Source organism: Lytechinus pictus, chromosome 8 (genome assembly GCF_037042905.1).
Source record: "Lytechinus pictus isolate F3 Inbred chromosome 8, Lp3.0, whole genome shotgun sequence".
Classification (NCBI taxonomy): Eukaryota; Metazoa; Echinodermata; class Echinoidea; order Temnopleuroida; family Toxopneustidae; genus Lytechinus; species Lytechinus pictus.
This window is the reverse complement of record NC_087252.1, coordinates 33,734,472-33,758,546: the sequence shown is the minus strand read 5'-3', so window position 1 is coordinate 33,758,546 and position 24,075 is coordinate 33,734,472. Positions and strand designations below refer to the sequence as shown.

General features: G+C 34.6%; 1 protein-coding gene across 1 annotated transcript; it reads right to left on the bottom strand.

The window, feature by feature from the left end:
- Nucleotides 1-1,945: 1,945 nt before the first annotated feature.
- On the bottom strand, nucleotides 1,946-16,240 carry LOC135154924 (uncharacterized). The gene is made up of 10 exons (XM_064103167.1): nucleotides 16,158-16,240; nucleotides 15,728-15,881; nucleotides 14,952-15,066; nucleotides 12,850-12,887; nucleotides 11,910-12,335; nucleotides 10,917-11,167; nucleotides 7,648-7,758; nucleotides 7,218-7,371; nucleotides 6,445-6,559; nucleotides 1,946-5,598 (listed from the first exon to the last, which is right to left on the bottom strand). The coding sequence occupies exons 2-10, from the start codon at nucleotides 15,834-15,836 to the stop codon at nucleotides 5,202-5,204; spliced, it is 1,716 nt and encodes a 571-aa protein (XP_063959237.1). The 5' UTR covers nucleotides 15,837-15,881; nucleotides 16,158-16,240; the 3' UTR covers nucleotides 1,946-5,201.
- Between the last annotated feature and the right edge of the window lie 7,835 nt (nucleotides 16,241-24,075).

The window sequence follows — 24,075 nt, the reverse complement described above, 5'->3', positions numbered from 1 at the left end:
CCTACAAACATGACAACAATCGACAACAACAGCCATCTTCCCGAACCACCCTACTACTTCCTACCGCAGAGGGCGCACCCTACACAACCTCCCACGGCCGTTCCCAACATAAATCCCCACCCCACCAATACTCCCAATGACCCCCTGCATTTCAAATTTAAATCGCCCAAATGCACCCTGCACAACCACATCACGAACACCAGCAAATTCACCAGCACTGTAACCAAACAAAATTACTCAATTACTTCGCACATCACATGTAAATCCACCTGGATACTTTAACCGATCACATGCACCAAATGCAAAAAAAAAAAAAAAAAAAAGATACGATTTAAAAACTAAAACTGCCCCCACACCCGATTCAATAACATAAAGTCCGAAATACGAAAGATTCATCTACCACCGCACATATCACCCCCATACACAATTCATTTCAACCTTCCCTTACACTCTCTAGACAATAATATTTCCTTATCGAGATGGCTTGCAGCGCTCGGTCTTCACCTCCTCCAGCGCCCGATTTAAATGAGTTGTGTAGTGTCTCATCCCGTCGTAGTAAATCTTGATAAGTTTGATTTTATGTTATGGTTGTGGGTGTGTTTACAATTATTTGCATGTTTACCTCCCCCCCCCCCCCTTCTCTCTCCCACTCTCTCTCTTTGTCACCTTCAGTTTTCTTCTCATTTCCCATGTCATTTCCAATCATTTCCAATTACTAGAACTCCTCAAAATAGTTTGGAAATCTGATTTTGATCGAAAATCCCTCCTCGGTTTTAGTGCATATTAATGTCCGATTGATACTAATAAATAGATCATTTAAATGATTATGATTATGGTTCACATGGAGGTGCAGTGCCTTGAAATGTGGGGCAAGGTCGAAATTCGAAAGTTGCAAAATGACACAATATTGAAAGTCTCCTTTCTTTTTTCCTGTGGTGATGAGCGAGTTTCTCAGCGGTTTCTTTTGTTTTCATGCACCTTAACATGAACATCAAATCAACAAACATCTGCACAAGCAAACGCATAACAAACAAACAAACAAACAAACATGCATGGGTATTTCAAACCACGACTCAAACTAAGTTATCTCACATCAATACATAAACCACAACAAAACATTAAAAATGAAGAAGCAGGGACTTGATTTGAATGGATTTTTCATCTCTATTGACACAGACAAAAGAATCATGTACTTTATTGACCTTATTGACCCTTCATGACTATTTCTGCTCGTATTGCAGCTTTTCAATTCAGACCTCATCCAACACTTTTGAATCCGGCTTTTTTGTGATGGCATGATCATAACAGGCATGGTATCATTTTAAAGAAAATCATGATCTTTTTAATGATATCAAATATCCATTCTGTAAAAGTTGGAGTTGGTAGAAATTAATGGCCAAATTCAGATTTCCAAACTTTTTGGAGGGGTTTATACCATTTACCATAGCAATACTACGTATTTTGAAATTATTGTTATACCTTTTGAATATACATTGTATAATTATTTCTAACATTGTCATTTCGTACGTGTGTGTGTGTATGAATAGGTATGTGAATAGGTAATATAAAAGTGTGCGTACTTACATGTAAGTTTTAATATAAATTTCACGTAAGAAATACCAATATCCTTACTTATAATTGTTGTTTTATTTGTATGATATACATACATTTTTACATGTCGTCTGTATATACAGATTCACACGGGCGCCTGCCAAACGTAATTGGCTACAATGCCAGTAATGTATACCAAATCTTATATGTATACTCTTAAAAATGTTTGGCAACATACTGTCCACACAACAATTGGTTAAATCTTTATCCAATTCTGGGTAGTTTTAAACCAATAATGAGTGCTTTGAGTGAAATCTACACAGTATTGGTTGAAAACTACCCAGAGTTAGAATTTTTTTTGAATTTCCTTAATCGTAAATTTTTATTTCTCGTGACCCCAAAAATAATAAACTTCATACATTTCTGAGTATTGTCATTGTTCTTTTTTTTGTTAAGTAACATCTTATTGGGTCCTATATGAGCTATTAAACTACGTAATTCAAATTACACTAATAATATCTTCATTCGCTGCAATATAATCGTAATTATAACGTATCCATGATAAAACAACGAATATCCTCTTTAGTTAATATACATAAAGCATTAATTTCTAAGAAAAACTTGGCATAGAACAGGCACTTCATTACCATTTCCACAAAAAAATATCTTCGTGTAAATCGCGATGTAAAAAAAATGATATCTGCTGGAAGGATATCAGTATAAAAAAGTGCAGACATATCAATTCCAAAGACAAACCTAGCATAGTATGGATAATTATCATTTACACAAAATATATATTCGTGTAAATTGGCTTCATGATAGAGAAAACTTAGATATATGATGGAAGGATATCAGTATCAAAACAGTGCACACATATCAATCAAGAATGCATAAAGCATTCCCATTTATTTGAATGAAGGACAAAAGAGTACCGTCGATTAAATGCCTTGCTCACAGGCATAGGTGCTGGGACCGGGGATCGAACCCCGGACTTTCCTGAGTATAGTCAGGCCCCTTAGACCACTCGGCCACAGCACCTCCATCGGAACCTCACTCTCAATATACTAAGATATATCTCCTTATACAATTTGATTGACATTATATATCAATAAGTAACACCTACAATGAAGAAAATAACATGTCATGCTGGTGTCTTTTTGTACATTGGAACAGCAAAATAAAAACGCCTTAATATTGCGAAATAAGAATTATGTACATTTTTGGATATAGCAATACTTGATTTAACCTCATACTCAGTGGAGATACCCAATAATTGAAACCCACAGTTGTGTTCTGAAGTTAGCGATCCCCACCATGAAACACACTCCTTCATACAGAGTGCTGAATATAGATGATATTACAATGTTTGGGGAGCCCAAATAGGAACAAACTTTATCATGTTTATTGAATGCAATATTGTATCACCTGACTTCAAAGCTACATTGCAGAACTTTTAATATGTTGACTTTCTGGAGGGTTTCACTGACCTCTGAGCACAACTATACATATTACAATAGTATGAGCACAACTATACATATTACATAGTGAAAATTTCATTTCATTTACACCTATATCTACACATTTGCTGATTTTTTATTATTTCGGCTTCTTGCAACATAAAGCAAATACAACACACTTCTCTGGGTATACAATATAATGATCACGTCCAAGGTTGAATGGTGGACCTAATATTTGCTCTAAAATCTTTAAAATTAATGACAAAAAATATTCAGGATCTTGTATCATCGATGATTGGGCGAAATAGTTTAGACAATCTGAATAAAAATAAAATTTGGTTACCACATTGTCAATGTTCACTTATTACTCAAAGTACATAGATACAATAAAATATTCAGTTGCGATGTATTGGGAAATACTTTATTTCGTATACGTCAGCATAATCATACATACACAATAATGTTCTGAATACAAAATTACTGGAAAATTATTTTACGTGCGTTCTTAAATAATGCAAACTAAATATATTTTCAACCGCATATCCGGGCATAGACCGCTGTGTTGGCTCAGTTGATTTTATTTTATTTTATTTTACATATTTCACATAATTATGAATTTAATACAAAAACCATATAACATTACGAATAAGTAACATCGTATATAAATCAGACATGGCCTCATTCAGTTAGTAAAACCAACTGATGGCATCATCAGTTGGTAGAGCGCCGGGTAAAGCATCCGTCTCACACCCGGGATTTCAGACCAAAATACATTGAAGGCATATGCTTACGTTGTAAACATGTAATTTAAAAAAATATCAAAGGAGTGATGAAATATGTACATGAATGCCTTTCTGTCAACCTAAAAACTCTCAAACAAAAAGATCGAAAGAAATCCCTTTGATATACGTTATAATTGATGGTGATGTGTAATTTCTATCGTGCCGATAATAATATAACACATAAGTGTATGGATGAAATTAAGATGGTATTTCCGGTCACTTTATATTTCACTTTTTTTGAAGCACTTAATAATGATTTTCAGACGCGATTTTTGCTGGGCTTCACTTTTGTAACATATCACAGGTGCAGGTGACAAGTGGGACCTCGCAGCTCAGATTTTTTTAAAAGTCAAATCAATGTTAGCAAATACCTTTAAAAGGAGGGAGTTGCTCCTACCCTCATGACCCTGTTTGGTGTTCAACATTTCAGGGACAGAGCCTCGTCGATCTGGCGTCGTACAGCGACTGTTGGGCCCACTATCAATTGGGCAAATTTTAGGAGTATTTCATTCCATGTCTCTTTCGAACAAAAAATATGAGGTTCATTTTTCATTTTCATCGTAAATTTGGTCTCAAAAGATGCACAAGACGTTTAAGTAAAAGGTCATCGAGCGCGGAATAGTCGCCGAAAATGTCGAGAGGGCGGGTGGATTCAACGCCGACGGTTTTAGCGTTAAATTAATGCAAAAAGCTGTTCACAATCTTGTGTCGTCGATAATCCAAATGTTTTAACTATATATGTTTATTTCTTGAGTGCCTAAATCTCTTCCATCTTCATTCCACCGTCCAAACAGTCCTTTTTAATTCACTTGGTAAACCGAACGGCTCTTCTATCATCTCTTAACCACCATGTACATCTTGAAATATCATCTGTTTGGCATAGAAACCATTAAATATGTAGGAATCCAGATGATTTGACGCTGAATCTACAGTTTGAGAGTTTTGTGGAAATTATTGGCTTTTAGATTTGCTACTATATAACGATAATTCCAATAAATCAGTACATTTGGGACAAAGAATTTTTTATTACTTGCTTTTTCGGTAGAATCACTTTTGATTATCAACACTCGGTATTTAATGCATAGTGGGTATGTGCCGCAGAGGGACCCCCATTTTTACACTCAAATTTCCGTTCCAAGGCATAGCATTTCTGTCTTATTGGGAAAAAGAAGAAAGAAATCCGCTCCAAAGTTTCGCATATTTTTCGTTACGCCGTTCCGGTCGCATTGATCTGCTACAATGAGCTGCAATTTTGGTGAAAAGCGGCCGCAGAGCGCTGTCCGACCATCGCCTCTGCCCGAGCGCACCCGGCGAAGGCCGCGCTAGCTGCATCATGCACGCATGCCCGTTCTATATAATAGGGATGTATACGCACTCACACGATGGCGATCCGTTCCAAGGACCCCCGTTTTCACAAACATTTGCAGATCCGAAACCTATTCCGAGGACCCTTCTCTTTTTTTTGTCTCGCCCGCGGCACACCCCTACCACTTTTTTGGTCGAGTGCCCCTCCCCCCGGGCACTCAGGCAGAAGCTCGTCAGCCAAACGAATGTACTTGATTTTAATAAGGGCTTGCCTCAAGCATTCGCGTTCTTCTGATTTCTTGGTTCTATTCCTCCAACCACGAAGCATCTCTAGCGTGCCCATGTATGATGCATTACTGTTATTCTCTAAGTATGGTCCTATTTTTGATGGATGAAATTTCAGTTTTCTGCCAAGATTATCGACATCCTGTCTCTTGTTGACCTGCTCAGCAATTTCCCTCAGAATGTCATCGAACTCATTCTCAGACTCTTCCCTTGGTGCTCTACAGACAATAAAGGAAATACACTTCGAAATTATGAAGATGATAATTGATGGCGATGATGTTCAACGATGATGATAATGACTGCATTGGTCATCATCCTTTGATTATTTGCATTTGTAATTTATACAAACAGTTTTTGGTCACCTAAATGGATACATTCCTCTGCCAACGTCCAAACAATTACCGCAAGATAATATAAAACATGAGATAATTTCGAACACGGTTTGAAAAAAATAAAGACCGGCTAAAGCTTTGATGAAGAACCAATAATTATCTTTTTTTTTCATTTGCAGACTAAAAATAAAAATAAAAAAATCAAGTTTTCAAAAGTTAGTGCCTTCTAGCGGTAATGTTACTAATTTCCTCCAAAAAGGGTCTTTAAGCAATCGTCTATAAAATGTAATGTTTGTAATGTGAAAATTATAGAGAGATTATTTTGAAAAATTCAGCCCATTTCATGCTTCGGTAAATGTTTTTCTTATATTAAATATATATATATATATTCAAAACACCAGACCAAAAAAGATTTCCATCATTTATCCTCCCAAGGAAATGTCCATGTCATATCCTCAACATCATAGGAAAGTAAACTATTTGGATATTTATTTTTCTTATTCGATAATAAGATTACTTATGTATTATGTTTAGTTATTTGACATGTATAGATATTGCATTCTAAGTCGAAATTGGATTTGGTATAGGGAATATGCCTATTTCAGCGTACTTTTACCATGGCCCATAGTAATGTAAATGCCATTCTGTTACGTGCTTGAAATAAATAAATTATTGAAATATTCCATTTGGTTAAGTTTTATTTGTTAATACTATATACTGTCAGATTTTCACCTTGTTTCAGAGGTAGAACCAGAATGTATGACTTCTGCAGGATGATTGCCAGCCGATGAGGATGATGTCGCTATCGTTGATGGTGAACAAGCTCCTCCCTCTGATATCACCGTAGCTGTTTACAATTAAGAGACGAATGACAGTATATGGATATTACAAAATTTGGATTCACTGTAATTATTTGAATCGGACACAATGAACTAATTTAACATTTTTTTTTATTCGCATAGTGGTATTCATATATTTGGTTGAATAATCACATTGCATCTTTAGTTCATTTAAGCATTATCTACATTAATCCTATTCATTGATAGGCACCTAGTATTGAGTCTGTAATTCTTTGGTGGTCGCATGCATTCAGATGACAAGCCTCATCGGTTTTTATCAATCATAATCAAGCTAGTATTTCATCTGAAACAAAGAATTGAAGGTTCGATTTTCTATTTCTTTGTTAAAAAATACAAAAACAATAACATCAATAAACCCATGAGAATATCCATGAAGATGTTGCACAAAATTTTGAACCCTTTTACTGATTTTATGATTCTCGTATTTTAAGGCCGAATTTAGAATTTAGTTTGTCATGTAAAAAAATAGCTGTTGAATAATTTGAATATGACATAGTCACTCTATGAAGGAATATGGATATATCATCAATATTTTCCTGAAATATATCTATACGAGATTTATGCCTCGTTGAACAAAGCATCTGTCTTTCCCCTAGATCATGCATTCTTGTACCATCGCACTCATTCCTATTCGCTATTTTATACCTTTTAACGACATTGGAACGATGAGCGTATTCTTCGTTGTATTCTGTTGTAGGGTGATGTGTAGTTTGACTGCATTCTCAGTAATGTTTTGTGTATCCACCTCGAACATTTTTTTGTGCTTACTTAGGTGACGAAATTCTCTTTCCTGGAGGATCTACAAGAAAATTACATAATGTTTGAAGGGAAATAAATGTTAAAAATTTAAATCAATAAGCTATTCGTAATTAGATATAAAGCACTTTCTACGACTTACTTTTTTAATTCTATAGATAGTTAATTAATTGTTTGGGTCTTTGGAAAAAAACTTTATCTGACCTTGCCTGGTACAGAAATATGCAATATCATAGTGCGATCAGGTGATATAACTTGTAGGTTGTATCAAGTTACATTCGGGATACTTTTTGTTATAGAATCATGAAAATGATATTACCTGAGGCTCGTCTTTCAAGGTGCTTTCTTTGCAAGAAATCTTCAATCCCCCGGACCTCCACCTGAATAAGAACTGCTCCTCGGGAATCGGGGCCTTATATTCTTTTGGAATCTTTGAAAAGCAAAATACAAATGTCATGAACAGGGGCGGTGGAGCGAATTGAAAGTGGAGGGGGGGGGGGCACAGGGAAAACAGTGAACCTTTTCTTTCCAAAAGGGCACTATCTTAAAACAAAGAAAATATGACTTGCCGGTAGGCCTATCTACCCCGCTCACATGACTCATGAAACTTAAGGCACCTCAGTTTCATACTGTAATAATTGTGTTATTCAGAAAAGAAACAGACCATATTGCATCCCAATATACTTAGGTGACCAAAGTAAGTCATTAATTCACGTTGTTGAGAAGTTAGAGTCGCTATTATATAGCACAGGAATTCTTATTTTCCACAGTAAAACTAATGACAACGACTTTACGAATTATATCTTAAATATGAAAATAAGGAGTAGCCTAACATAATGTGCTATAATATAAATATTTTATTATCTTCTCGAATGTTTTCTATTTCTGATATTCAGGGTATATATCAGGGACTAACAACTTTCTCATCAATTTTTTTTTTTTTTTTTTTTTTTCTTTTTTTTCTTTCTTTCTTCTTTCTTTCTTTTACTCGTTTTTATCATTTGTTTTGTTGTTGTTGTTGTCTTTTTTTTTCAATTTGTCTGTTCTTGTAATATTTCGTCTGTCTTGTTTTGGTATAACTTTTTGTCATGTCTTGATCTTGTACCGTTCTGTCACGTCCTGTTTTCGTAACGTTTTGTCTTGTGTGTCCTTTTCACTTTTTCTTCATATCTTGTACGATAATCCAGCCTTGTTTATTTTTTACTTGGGAGAATATGTAAAAAAAAAAATACATTTAACAAGGATTTACATATAATTTTTACATATAATTTTTACAAGAAAGATATGATGACTTGTTTATTGTATCTATTTTGAACTTCAACAAGAACGATATGATTAGTATATTATATATATATATTGTTTTTTGCATTAAGTCTTATTTATTGAAGGAAACCTTCAATAACAAGCTTTGCTTTCCAGAAGGTTCCTATTTCATTTCAAAATGTTATATTATATTTTGCTTTACTTTGTAACTTTGTTGAAATTTTGGAATGAATAAATTCGTTGTCAATCAATCAATACAGATTTACTTGAAGTGACAGTTGATCACTTCATATCTGCTAGTTATACTTTTTTTTTGTTGGCGATATTCAATGTTTTGTCATCTTAATATTCATGATTTCATAAATTTGGTTTCTGTAAATTTACCATATCTGGATCTAAGACGATATGATGGCAACCAAGCCTGATTGTAAAGACTTTCTCATATATTAATTGCTGCCGTTGCGAGTTTAGCTTTAACACCGGTAACGTGTAACCCACATACACCTGGGCGTGTGGGCCCGTGATTTCGTGTGTCTGTACGTGCGTGTGCCTGGTTAAAGAGCACACGGTGTGAAAGGATGTTTTTAAGAACACATTTTTTTTCATTTATTATATTACATATGCATCTTTAAACACATGTTTAACACCCGTAAACTTAAATTCAGATACTTTCAGTCCTATTGGACAGAGTGCAGCGTCAAAAATATTTCACCACCCCCATTAATATATATATATATATATATATATACTTATATATATGACGATATTTCATTCCTCGTGTTGGAAGCAGATGAGATAAAAGAAGCAAAGAGGTACATAGTTCCAGCAAAGTTTATTTTCAAGTATATACAGTGCGTCCCACAAAAAACGAAACCAAGATTTATCGATGATTTATCACAACTTAATCACAAATACAATAGAAAAATGACCTACCACTGTAAAGCTTAGAATCTCCTCTTCCATCTGAAATTGCTTAGATTATTTCTCATTCACGCATGAGTGAGAAAAAATAATTTAAAGAGGGGATACCAAAAAGTCATTTGGCGGGCTGTATAAGGGTTTCAAAAAGAAAACCACACTTTTTAAAAGTTCAATATCTGCTCTTTAAAGGAGAATGAAACCCTTGAAACCAACTGAATCCATATCAAAGAGAAAAATCAAAGAAACATATTGTTGAAAGTTTGAGGAAGATTGAATGAATAATAAGAAAGTTATGAGCATTTGAATATTGAGATCACTAGTGCCATGTAGATCCTCCTATCGGCAATGCGACCAACATCTGTGATGTCACACACGTACAACTCCCTCATTACTTTAGTACTTATTTCACTTATATTCTCACTTTTATAGAGTCTATCACAAGGTGAGGTGTTCTCTTTATGAGATGACAAGTACAGAGGTTTCACAACATTATATCATTGATGAATCGTCATATGATTAGAATGAGCAAAAAGAGATGTTTTGGGGTATATTTTCAGTGTCCAAATGGGAGAGTTGTACGTGTGTGACATCACAGATCTTGGTCGCATTGCCAATAAGAGGATCTCCATAGCATTAGTGATCTCGACATTCAAATGCTCATAACTCTTTTATTGCTAGTCCTATTTTACTCAAACTTTTGTTGATCTTATTCTTTGATTTTTCTGCTTTCACAAAAGCTAACTTGCTCCAAGAGTTTCATTCTCCTTTAATTTGATACCTCATTTCCAGAAAATGGTCAAGAAATAACAAAGTTATGGTTATTTGAAATAAGGCTTGATTTTCAAAAATTTCATAAAATGATGAGGTTCTACAGGCTAGCGTTTAAACTCACTTGGCACTCCGTTTTGTTGACGATCAGCCATGCATTAAGTATTTTGTTAACCATGCGATAGCTTCTGTGGGAAACCGGCGAAAACACGTTTATTTAATGAACTTATGGAAATACAAGCATTGTTTCGAGGGAACACAACTTTTTTACTTCTTGACCATTTTTGTGATTAAGGTATCAAATAAAAGAGCAGATATTGAACTTTTTAGGCATGTGATTTTCTTTTTGATATTCAGATACCCCCCGCCAAATGAGTTTTTGGTATCCTTTCTTCCAATTGTTTTTGCTCACTCATGCGTGAATGAGGAATAATCTATTAAAGTAATACCAGATGAAAGAGGAGCGTCTAAGCTTTACATTGGTAGGTCATTTGTCTATTGTATTTGTGATTAACTCATGATAAATCATCGCTTAATCTCGGTTTAATTTTTTCTGGGACGCACTGTATATCTGTTTTAAGGAAAATTCAGAGAATATTTAAAGAAATGTGATGGAAGCATTCCATTAAGACTAACCTGTCCTTCTGCATTGTTTTGGTCCCTGACATTGACCCACACAACGGGCATGAGATTTCTAGGTGCTGGTACAGGAATGATTGGTGTACAAATAACACGTTTCCCAATAAATATCCTTGATATCATGCTTATTGTAGCAGTAATCCAGAATTCTGAGAAGTGTTCCAGGTAGATATCTAGATCGCTATCTCTCATAACACACTTTGGGATACTCGTGCTGGTGGATAGAATCGCTGTAAACTTAGTAGAATCTGTAATATCATTAAAATAGAAAATAGAAATGTGTCATTCCTCTTTCTGCAAACACACGAAGCAAAGGAGATCATTCTGTAATAAATATATGTATCGTTAAAAAAAGATCAAAATGTACTAATTTTAAATGTCAATGGCCTTTTCCCAACATTTTATCGAAAGCGGGAAATTAGATTGATAAGATGAAACAGAAGAGGAAAGTTATTACTCTACAGAATACAGAGAAGAACGTTTCATTTACATTTACTCTCCACCTTGTGACTATTTGTACTCAAATTAGATAGCCTTGGAAACGGGCCGTTTTGTTCTAATTATCCCCTAGATTCTATGACGTCATCTTATGTGGAATTCAGTTGTGATTACATGCGTTTGTTGTAACCAACATAATGCGCTTTATGAGCGTTCATTCTGCTCCGACATAGTGTAGTGGCTGAATTGTTAGTGCTAACAACACCTTCGCTACAGGCCAGTGAAAAACACCAAATAAGCCTATGGTATGATCGGAGCTTGCAATATATGGGTGTAACAGTAAAAATTGAAGAAACTTATGTTGTTGTATTCTACTCCTTCATATCTTTCAAACGGTGTCTAGTTGTTTGGGTCATCATAATGAACTATATTGTAATCTTAAAATAAAAATCAATATATTTCCTGCAATATTAGTATTACTCCGTTCTTCAGGAATGTGAGTGGGGGAAACTGAGTGAAAGGAAAACGATAAAAAAAAATAGAAAAAAGTACCGTTCTTGCGATAATAGATGTAAACTTCTGCATCAGTAGGCTTTGTAAATGCACCACAGTGGGGCATTGTTACTCTTACAGGACTGTCAAATATTGCGTCAGAAGGCGACATCTTCAATCCAACCGAAATGATGGCTTCTGTCTCCTTCAGCTTTATCTCAGGTGGGACCTCTTCAATCACTTCCACAGTGATGTCCTTTGCACTGTAGATTTCATATTTGGAAATTCTGACAGTAATGCCATGCTTCTCAATTTGAATCAAGTCATATTTTTCATCAGTATGACCCTCATCGCTTTCTGCAGCTTGGGTTTGAGTTTTATTTTGCTTATTCTGCTCCCTCTTCTCATCCTGGGACATAGTGACATCCTCTGAAGTTGCATCAGCAGAGACTTCAGATTCCTTGTGACGTTCTTTATTCACGCTCTCTGTGTATTTGTTGAAGAAGAGTGAATAAAAACTGGCATAATGAGCCTTCACTGATTGACACAGGGCAATGACCTTCAACGAACACTGTTTGGTTACAGAAATACCTTGGATGCCCACCCCCCCCCCACACACACACCCCCCACGCACATGCACCTACAGACAAACACATATTATTTTGTCTCTTATAAAGGATATGAATTTGAATATACTAATAGTAATATGAAATTATTATTACTAATATTACTAATGATAATAACAATAATGATATTGATAACACTAACAACAACAACAACAACAATAATTACAATAATTATTATCTACCAAGTCTTGCAAACTGTTCTCCCAACGGGCCCTGCACAATTTACCCTTCCCTTTTCCAAAACATCGAGAGCCTGACAAGGCAGGAGGTTTAAATTGTAAGTCTTGGATCGAACCCAGGGCCTCCTATTAACGAGACAGACACTCTACCACTTTGCCACCAATATCACTTGTGATGTTTTGCGTGCATCTTACCTTGATAATAATGGGTCTCTTCAGGATGAGATTTCATTCTGAAAATTAATCAAAAATCAATTCAATCACAACAATTTAATCTAGGTATGAAGACATGATATTGACACTGATGGCTCATGATCCCTTGACATGTATGCTCTAAGATGTCAAATATATCTATTGAAGGACAAGTCCACCCCAGCAAAAAAATTGATTTGAATAAAAAGAGAAAAATTCAACAAGCATAACACTGAAAATTTCATCAAAATCGGATGTAAAATAAGAAAGTTATGGCATTTCAAAGTTTCGCTTCATTTCACAAAACCGTTATATGCACATCTCGGTCGGTATGCAAATGAGGAACTGATGACATCACTAACTTTGCATTTTATTATATGAAGTATGAAATATTTTTATTTTCTCGTCATTGGCATGTGAAATGAAGTTGAAATATTGTATAATTCAAACAATAAAAAACAAAAGATGTAGTGAGTGAGGGACATCATCGACTCATTTGGATGTAACTGGCTCGTTCATTTAACTATTTAGCTAAAAATAAGCGAAACTTTTAAATGAAATGTCATAACTTTCTTATTTTACATCCTATTTTGATGAAATTTTCAGCATTGTGCTTGTCTGATTTTTCTCTATTGATTGAAATCAGCATTTATACATAAAGTTTTTGGTCACCTAAATGGATACATTCCTCTGACAACGTCCAAACAATTACCGAAAGATAATATAAAACATGAGATAATTTCTAACACGGTTTGAAAAAAATAAAGACCGGCTAAAGCTTTGATGAAGAACCAATAATTTTTTTTTTCATTTGCAGACTAAAAATAAAAATAAACAAGTGGAATGCCTCTGGCCGTCTCACCTGCATCACGCGATTCAATATAGCAGCAGTGCTGATTTTGAAAACTACTATAACTCGCACAAGATGTTCAGTGATACTTGGTTACTCTTATTTCCACGTTTTATAAACTAGACCAATACACTTATAGAGATATGATGGTAATTCAACAAATACCCCCAACGTGGCCAAAGTTCATTGACCTTACATGACCTTTGACCTTGATCATGTGACCTGAAACTCACACAGGATGTTCAGTGATACTTGATTACTCTTATGTCCAAGTTTCAAGAGTAAGATCCAACAACTTTCCAAGTTATAATGGTAATTAAACAGATACCCCCATTATGGCCAAAGTTCATTGACCTTTGACCTTGGTCATGTGACCTAAATTGCGCACAGAATGTTCAGTGATACTTGATTATTCTTATGTCCAAGTTTTATGAACTAGACCAACACACTTTCAAAGTTATGGCGGTAATTCAACAAATACCCCAATTTGACCAAAGTTCATTGACCCTAAATGACCTTTGACCTTAATCATGTGACCTGAAACTGGCACAGGATGTTCAGTAATACTTGATTACTATTATGTCCAAGTTTCATGAATCAGATCCATAAACTTTTAAAGTTATGATGGTAATTCAAAAACTTAACCTCAGGTTAAGATTTGGTGTTGACGCCGCCGCCGCCGCCGTCGGAAAAGCGGCGCCTATAGTCTCACTCTGCTATGCAGGTGAGACAAACAAATCAAGTGTTCAAAAGTTGGTGCCCTTTAGCGGTAATGTTACTAATTTCCTCCAAAAAGGGTCTTTGAGCAATCATCTATAAAATGTAATGCTTGTAAAGAGAGATTATTTTGAAAAATTCAGCCCATTTCATGCTTCGGAAAATGTTTTTCTTATATTAAAAAAATATATATATATAAAACACCAGACTAAAAAAGATTTCCATCATTTATCCTCCCAAGGAAATGTCCATGTCATATCCTCAACATCATAGGAAAGTAAACTTTTTGGATATTAATTTTTCTTATTCGATACTAAGATTACTTAGGTATTAGGTTTAGTTATTTGACATGTATAGATATTGCATTCTAAGTCGAAATTGGATTTGGTATAGGGAATATGCCTATTTTAGCGTACTTTTACCATGGCCCATAGTAATGTTAATGCCATTCTGTTACGTGCTTGAAATAAATAAATTATTGAAATATTCCATTTGGTTAAGTTTTATTTGTCAATACTAAATAATGTCAGATTTTCACCTTGTTTCAGAGGTAGAACCAGAATGTATGACTTCTGCAGGATGATTGCCAGCCGATGAGGATGATGTCGCTATCGTTGATGGTGAACAAGCTCCTCCCTCTGATATCACCGTAGCTGTTTACAATTAAGAGACGAATGACAGTATATGGAAATTACAAAATTTGAATTTACTGTAATTATTTGAATCGGACACTATGAACTAGTTTAACATTTTTTTTTTAATTTGCATAGTGGTATTCATATATTTGGTTGAATAATCATATTGCATCTTTGGTTCATTTAAGCATTATCTACATTAATCCTATTCATTGATAGGCACCTAGTATTGAGTCTGTAATTCTTCGGTGGTCGAATGCATTCAGATGACAAGCCTCATCGGTTTTTATCAATCATAATCAAGCTGGTATTTCATCTGAAACAAAGAATTGAAGGTTCGATTTTCTATTTCTTTGTTAAAAGATACAAAACAATAACATCAATAAACCCACGAGAATATCCGTGAAGATGTTGCACAAAATGTTGAACCTTTTTACTGATTTAATGATTCTCGTATCTTAAGGCCGAATTTAGAATTTAGTTTGTCATGTAAAAAAAAACAGCTGTTGAATAATTTGAATTGGACATATTCACTCTTTGAAGGAATATGGATATATCATCAATATTTTCCTGAAATATATCTATACGAGATTTATGCCTCGTTGAACAAAGCATCTGTCTTTCCCCTAGATCATGCATTCTTGTACCATCGCACTCATTCCTATTCGCTATTTTATACCTTTTAACGACATTGGAACGATGAGCGGATTCTTCGTTGTATTCTGTTGTAGGGTGATGTGAAGATTGACTGCATTCTCAGTAATGTTTTGTGTATCCACCTCGAACATTTTTTTGTGCTTACTTAGGTGACGAAATTCTCTTTCCTGGAGAATCTACAAGAAAATTACATAATGTTTGAAGGGAAATAAATGTTAAAAATTTAAATCAATAAGCTATTCGTAATTAGATATAAAGCACTTTCTACGAGTTACTTTTTTAATTCTATAGATAGTTAATTAATTGTTTGGGTCTTTGGAAAAAAACTTTATCTGACCTTGCCTGGTACAGAAATATGCAATATCAGAGTGCGATCAGGTGATATAACTTGTAGGTTGTATCAAGTTACATTCGGGATACTTTTTGTTATAGAATCATGAAAATGATATTACCTGAGGCTCGTCTTTCAAGGTGCTTTCTTTGCAAGAAATCTTCAATCCCCCGGACCTCCACCTGAATAAGAACTGCTCCTCAGGAATCGGGGCCTTATATTCTTTTGGAATCTTTGAAAAGCAAAATAAAATGCAATGGCAGAAAAGGCATAAATACCTAAACAGGGGCGTTGTAGCGAATTCTTTTCAAAAGGGCGCTATCTTAAAACAAAGAAAATTATGACTAACCGGTAGGCCTATCTACCCCGCTCACATGACTCATGAAACTTAAGGCCCCTCAGTTTAATACTGTAATAATTGCGTTATTCAGAAAAGAAACAGACCACATTGCATTCCAATATAATTAGGTGACCAAAGTAAGTCAATAATTAATTAAAGTAGTTGGGAAGTTAGAATTGCTATTATACAGCGCAGGAATTCGTATTTTTCTACAGTGAAACTAATGAAAAGGACATTACGAATTATATCTAAAATATGAAAATAAGGAGCAGCCTAACATATTGTGCTATATTTAGAATCTTTTATTATCTTTTCGATATTCAGGGTATATCTCGGGACTAACAACTTTCTCATCAATACAGATTTATTTGAAGTGAGAGTTGATCTATTCGTATATTTCCTAGTTTTCTACGATGCTTCATAAAGATAACTGCCAGTTGAGCTAATGATATCGAAAAATAGTTTGCACCCGATTCAAACAAATTAATGACCGTCAAAATGTTTGTATGCATATTTATAAAATATGCGCGAAATGATTAGGCAGGAAATGGATGATTACAAAGAAATAAATAAAACAAGCGTGACATTCCAATCAGCTGTCAGGCACGTAGCAAGGGGGGGGGGCGGTGGGGGCGGTCACCCCCCAAACGTCCCCAAAAATAAAAAAGGGGAAGAGAGGAGAAAAGGAAACGCGAAGGGAGGAAAGAGAAGAAAGGTAGATTTGTGGGTTTTTCTTTTTATTCTTTATTTTTTTCTCAAAAAAGAAACTCCTTCACTCTTGCTCTAAATTTATATATTTGAATTTAATTTCCGCGCTGCGCGCTAAATGACAATATTGCAGTTCTTCTTTGTTTCCATCATACACCCTTTCTCCATAACTCTGTTTTTCCACCTCAGCTACAGTTTCTTGCCAGTTAAAGTTTAAATGTATACATTAAGGCATGGAATTATGCAGAAGTATATGAACTTGAAGTTATTTTTTTTTCCAAATTGATCGCGCAACTTCTGGTCGGGTCGGCTCCCAACGGTTAAAATCTTGATATCAATTTCTGCCGTCCCCTATGAGGCGCCGAATGTACCAATATTATATAGAACAATTATTTGTTATATAATCATTATTTATTAAATAATAACTATTATTTATATATAATTTACATTTTATTTGTAAATAACTACTATTATATAAAATATCATTTCTAATTATTTATATATAATTCCAAGTAATACTTCATTATTTGTAAATAATAATAGTTCGACATTCCATTATTTATAAATAATGATTATTTGTTTTTCATTATTTATAAATAATGATTATTTGTTTTTCATTATTTATAAATAATGATTATTTGTTTTTCATTATTTACAAATAATGATTATTTGTTTTTCATTATTTATAGATAATGATTATTTGTTTTTCATTATTTATAAATAATGATTATTTGTTTTTCATTATTTATAAATAATGATTATTTGTTTTTCATTATTTATAAATAATGATTATTTGTTTTTCATTATTTACAAATAATGATAATTTGTTTTTCATTATTTATAAATAATGATTATTTGTTTTTCATTATTTATAAATAATTTGTTGAGTTTTCCATTATTTATAAATAATGATTATTTGTTAAATAATGAAAACGTCTACTTCATTATTTATAAATAATTTTTTCGAGTGCACCATTATTCTCATTATTTATAAATAATCATTATTTAATGTTCGAGTTTTCCATTATTTATAAATAAAGATTATTTGTTAAATAATGAAATATCTACTTCATTATTTATAAATAATAATTTTGTTTCAATATCCCATTATTTATAAATAATCATTATTTATAAACAATTTTTACAGTTTGCCATTATATACAAATAATCATTATTTATATACAAATAACCATTATTTATTAAACAATGCCATTATTTATTATATAATGCCATTATTTATTATATAATGCCATTATTTATTATATAATGCCATTATTTATTAAATAATGGAAAACTCGCTATAACATGCAAATGTGGGACCGCCCATGATATGAATATTCATAATGCGATTTCCTTTTTCGTGATTTTTCTTCACAAATTTTTGTCCATTTCCTCTTCATAATGACATTTCCTGAAGCAATTTTCTAGAGATATGGTCTGATTGTAATATTCTTCATTTTCTATATAACTTCGTCTTCGTAGAAATATCAAAAAGTGTAATTTTATACGATTTTTCCTACAGTTCACAATCCCCATAGGCGCGCGTGTATCGTAGGGACAACCGGTGAATCGACGGAGTGCTCTTCATCGAAATACTACGTTGGTTGGTCCCCGGAAGTGGCGGGCGGAATTTAGCCCGAATCCTCGATGGAAGTCGATCAAGTGCATATGAGCTGAGAGAGTGAAATATCAGTGTACTTGTACAGGCCCTTCTACTTTTTATAAATATAAGTTTCAGTTCTAATAATGCACTTCAAATACATTTTGGAGTGTCTGTTTGAGGCGTTTGGGGCGATTTCACCCTGGCCCCAAAATGCTCGCAACGACAATACGGGGGCATGATGACCCCTAATTTTTTAAAAACTTATTTTTCTATTGAAAATTATCACAAAATTCACCAAAAGTGTGCACGAAAGCCTTCGTATTTCACTTTTAAAACTCCAAAAAGTGCCCAAATGACAAGCTTGGTCGCTTCGCTGTGTCGCTTTCAACATGAGAACGTTTACGCGTCTGCTTCCCCCCCCCCCCTCCTCCGAAAGAAATTCTGTATACGCGGCCATGCTCTAAAGAGCCTGGCACATTGATTTATGTATACTTCATTTTCATTATTTTTATCTCATTATCATCATGGCCTTACGCATAATTTTTTGCGGGGGGGGGGGGTGGGGGGAGCAGGACGCGCGTAAACTTTCTCATAAAAATCTTGAAAAAGCGAAGCGACCAAGCTTGTCATTTGAGTTTGGTCGCGTCGCTGTCTCGCTTTCAAGATTTTTTTGAGAAACTTTACGCCCCTTTACGCGCGTCCTAGCTGCCCCCCCCCCCCCCGGTAAAAATTCTGTGTAAGGCCATGATGATGATGTGATAAAAATAATGAAAATGAAAAGTACATATAAATCAATGTGCCATATGCTCTTTTGAGCATGGCCGTTCACAGAATTTCTTTCGGGGGGTGGGGGCAGACGCGTGTAAACGTTCTCAAGTTGAAAGCGAGACAGCGAAGCGACCAAGCTTGTCATTTGGGCTTGGTCCCGTGGCTGTCTCGCTTTCAAGATTTTTTTGAGAAAGTTTACGCGTGTCATGCTCCGGCCCCGGCCCCCCTGGAAAAAATTCTGCGTAAGGCCATGTTGATAATGAGATAAAAATAATGAAAATGAAAGTATACATAAATCAATGTGCCAGGCTCTTTAGAGCATGGCCGTATACAGAATTTCTTTCGGAGGAGGGGGGGGGGGGGGGGGAAGCAGACGCGTAAACGTTCTCAAGTTGAAAGCGACACAGCGAAGCGACCAAGCTTGTCATTTGGGCACTTTTTGGAGTTTTAAAAGTGAAATACGAAGGCTTTCGTGCACACTTTTGGTGAATTTTGTGATAATTTTCAATAGAAAAATAAGTTTTTAAAAATTTAGGGGTCATCATGCCCCCGTATTGTCGTTGCGAGCATTTTGGGGCCAGGGTGAAATCGCCCCAAACGCCTCAAACAGACACTCCAAAATGTATTTGAAGTGCATTATTAGAACTGAAACTTATATTTATAAAAAGTAGAAGGGCCTGTACAAGTACACTGATATTTCACTCTCTCAGCTCATATGCACTTGATCGACTTCCATCGAGGATTCGGGCTAAATTCCGCCCGCCACTTCCGGGGACCAACCAACGTAGTATTTCGATGAAGAGCACTCCGTCGATTCACCGGTTGTCCCTACGATACACGCGCGCCTATGGGGATTGTGAACTGTAGGAAAAATCGTATAAAATTACACTTTTTGATATTTCTACGAAGACGAAGTTATATAGAAAATGAAGAATATTACAATCAGACCATATCTCTAGAAAATTGCTTCAGGAAATGTCATTATGAAGAGGAAATGGACAAAAATTTGTGAAGAAAAATCACGAAAAAGGAAATCGCATTATGAATATTCATATCATGGGCGGTCCCACATTTGCATGTTATAGCGAGTTTTCCATTATTTAATAAATAATGGCATTATTTAATAAATAATGGCATTATATAATAAATAATGGCATTATATAATAAATAATGGCATTATATAATAAATAATGGCATTATTTAATAAATAATGGTTATTTGTATATAGATAATGATTATTTGTATATAATGGCAAACTGTAAAAATTGTTTATAAATAATGATTATTTATAAATAATGGGATATTGAAACAAAATTATTATTTATAAATAATGAAGTAGATATTTCATTATTTAACAAATAATCTTTATTTATAAATAATGGAAAACTCGAACATTAAATAATGATTATTTATAAATAATGAGAATAATGGTGCACTCGAAAAAATTATTTATAAATAATGAAGTAGACGTTTTCATTATTTAACAAATAATCATTATTTATAAATAATGGAAAACTCAACAAATTATTTATAAATAATGAAAAACAAATAATCATTATTTATAAATAATGAAAAACAAATAATCATTATTTGTAAATAATGAAAAACAAATAATCATTATTTATAAATAATGAAAAACAAATAATCATTATTTATAAATAATGAAAAACAAATAATCATTATTTATAAATAATGAAAAACAAATAATCATTATTTATAAATAATGAAAAACAAATAATCATTATTTGTAAATAATGAAAAACAAATAATCATTATTTATAAATAATGAAAAACAAATAATCATTATTTATAAATAATGAAAAACAAATAATCATTATTTGCGAGAATAAATACAGATCGAACATGAAATTGCCGTTTCTCAACTTTATTGCCTCTGGGGGATTTTACCAGAATCATTAAAACGACATTTACAATATTTTAACAAGTACACAGTTTCTAAACAATATTCATCAAGCCACAATCAACCAGATTTTAAGGGGGAAACCGGGTCACGTGACCTCCCAGAAGGAAGAGATCCAACGGGATCCCAGGACAGGTATTTCCTGGGGTGCGGATTCCCCTCTTTACATTTATCATCTATTCAATACAAGATTATCTCATGTGTGAAATAAAATTGGGGGAGAGGCTTCAAGACCAGAACGTGAATTCTTGGAAGGGGAACCTGCCGGAAGACATCCAGCCGGACTTCCAAACCAGGAGACTTTGGAAAGTTGGGTTCCCCTGTCCCGATTTTCTTGACATAATTAGTATACAGTGCCTCCCCCTGGTGTTGAAATTTGACCGATATAAGAAAAAATACTCAGTAATCAGGCCAAACACCAAAACAAGCCCATCCTACCAGCCAAAACAAGCCCATCCAACCAACCATATCAAGCCCGACCAACCAACCATAACAAGCCCGACCAACCAACCAACCATAACAAGCCCATCCAACCATCCAACCATATAAAGCCAATCTAACTAGCCAAACGAGTTTAAGTTCACCTTGTACATCATTACCACATACAAACATAAATCAATTATAAATGATATGATGCATAAACAATGACAATACATATCAATTGTAATTACAAATCAACTACGGACACAATTTCAATATTTGTACAATAGTATTATCAGCTTGGTTGAAACTGAGGGGATCTTTCTAAAGGATCTGCTGATAGAGCGTGGATCGATATGATCATAACCAATCAACTAATCATAACAAGCCCAAACATCCAACCAATGTTAGCCCATCCAACCAAACAAAACAAGTTCCTTTTGAACTTCCGTCATGTACATCACAAAAAATTACGGTACCAATCAATATGCATCAAATGCATTAACACAAATACACATCAATTATAATTCCAAATCAACTGCAAATTATGAAAATTTGTGCAATTGTAGTCAACCAGAACAAGCCCAGCCAACCAACCATATAAAGCCACCAAACAAATTTCAGTTCATCTTGTACATCATTACCAAATACAAACACGAATTAAATATGCATCATAGTGCGCATAAACAATTTGCAAATACATATAAATTGTAATTGCCGGTCAACTACAGACAACATTTTAAAATTTGTACAAAAGTATTAATAGCTTGGTTGGAAATGAGGGGATCCACTAAAATAACTACTTGGAGAGCGTGAATCCCTATGATCATTATAACCAACCAACCAATCATAGCAAGCCCATCCACCCAACCAGCGCAAGCACATCCAACCAAATAAAAACGAGTTCATTTTGAACTTCCGTCATGTACATCATAAAAAATCACGGTACAAATCAAATATGCACTAAATGCATAAACACAAATACACAACAATTGTAATTACAAATCAACTATAGACAAATTATGGAAATTTGGGCAATTGTATTAACAAGAACTTGTTTGGAAATAAGGGGATCCACTAAAAGCCTTGCTTGTAGAGCGTGGATCCTTATGATAATAAACAACCAAACATATCGCCCAACCAACCAATGCAAGTCTATCCGACCATCAAGCCCATCCAGTCAACTAATACAAGCCTATGCAACCAATGCAATTCTATCCAAACACATGCCCAGCCAACCAACCAAAATAAATCCATGTTATCTATCAACAGTATAACCAACCAAAATATAAGGTTATTTCAATCAACTGTAACAGGCACAACTTGCACTTAAACAGGCTCATTGAGCAATCTCGAGCCCCGTCTTTAAAATTCGCTATTACCACATTTAGATTAATTAGCACAATCGCCTTTGACAGATTTGAGTATAAACAAAAATCACGACAGAATTATTAACAACCATGTATTATATCATCCAATCTTTTTTCATAACATGTGTACCACATTTTTGGAGGCAGAAACAATACCCTCAGACCCTGACAATATTATAACCAACCACTCACAACCATTATTAAATGGGCGGGAGGGAGGGCAAATTAACGTCTTGCATCCCCCAGAGCTTAGTTGAGAATGAACATGTGCTTCCAAATCTGTCGCGTATTGCGCACGTCCCTGAATTCTTTCAATGCATTTCATTGGTTCTTTTTAGCGTAGAGGCTGTGCCCCCGTTGCCGTTGCCTGGCTGTCACCAAGGGCGCTGTGTAACGGCGCCATCCATGACATGCCCAGCCAATCACAGGCATGTTGCTGGGGGCGTGTCCTTGGAGAATTCCCGCGGAATCGCAGGGGCGCGCTTTGTTTTCGCGGGCCGTGTATGGCTTGCCAATAATTGGTTTTTTGAGAAGACCTGTCTTCTCTCGCAAACTATCTTCTTCGCTTATTCGAATAATCTTATTGCGAGAATAAATACAGATCGAACATGAAATTGCCGTTTCTCAACTTTATTGCCTCTGGGGGATTTTACCAGAATCATTAAAACGACATTTACAATATTTTAACAAGTACACAGTTTCTAAACAATATTCATCAAGCCACAATCAACCAGATTTTAAGGGGGAAACCGGGTCACGTGACCTCCCAGAAGGAAGAGATCCAACGGGATCCCAGGACAGGTATTTCCTGGGGTGCGGATTCCCCTCTTTACATTTATCATCTATTCAATACAAGATTATCTCATGTGTGAAATAAAATTGGGGGAGAGGCTTCAAGACCAGAACGTG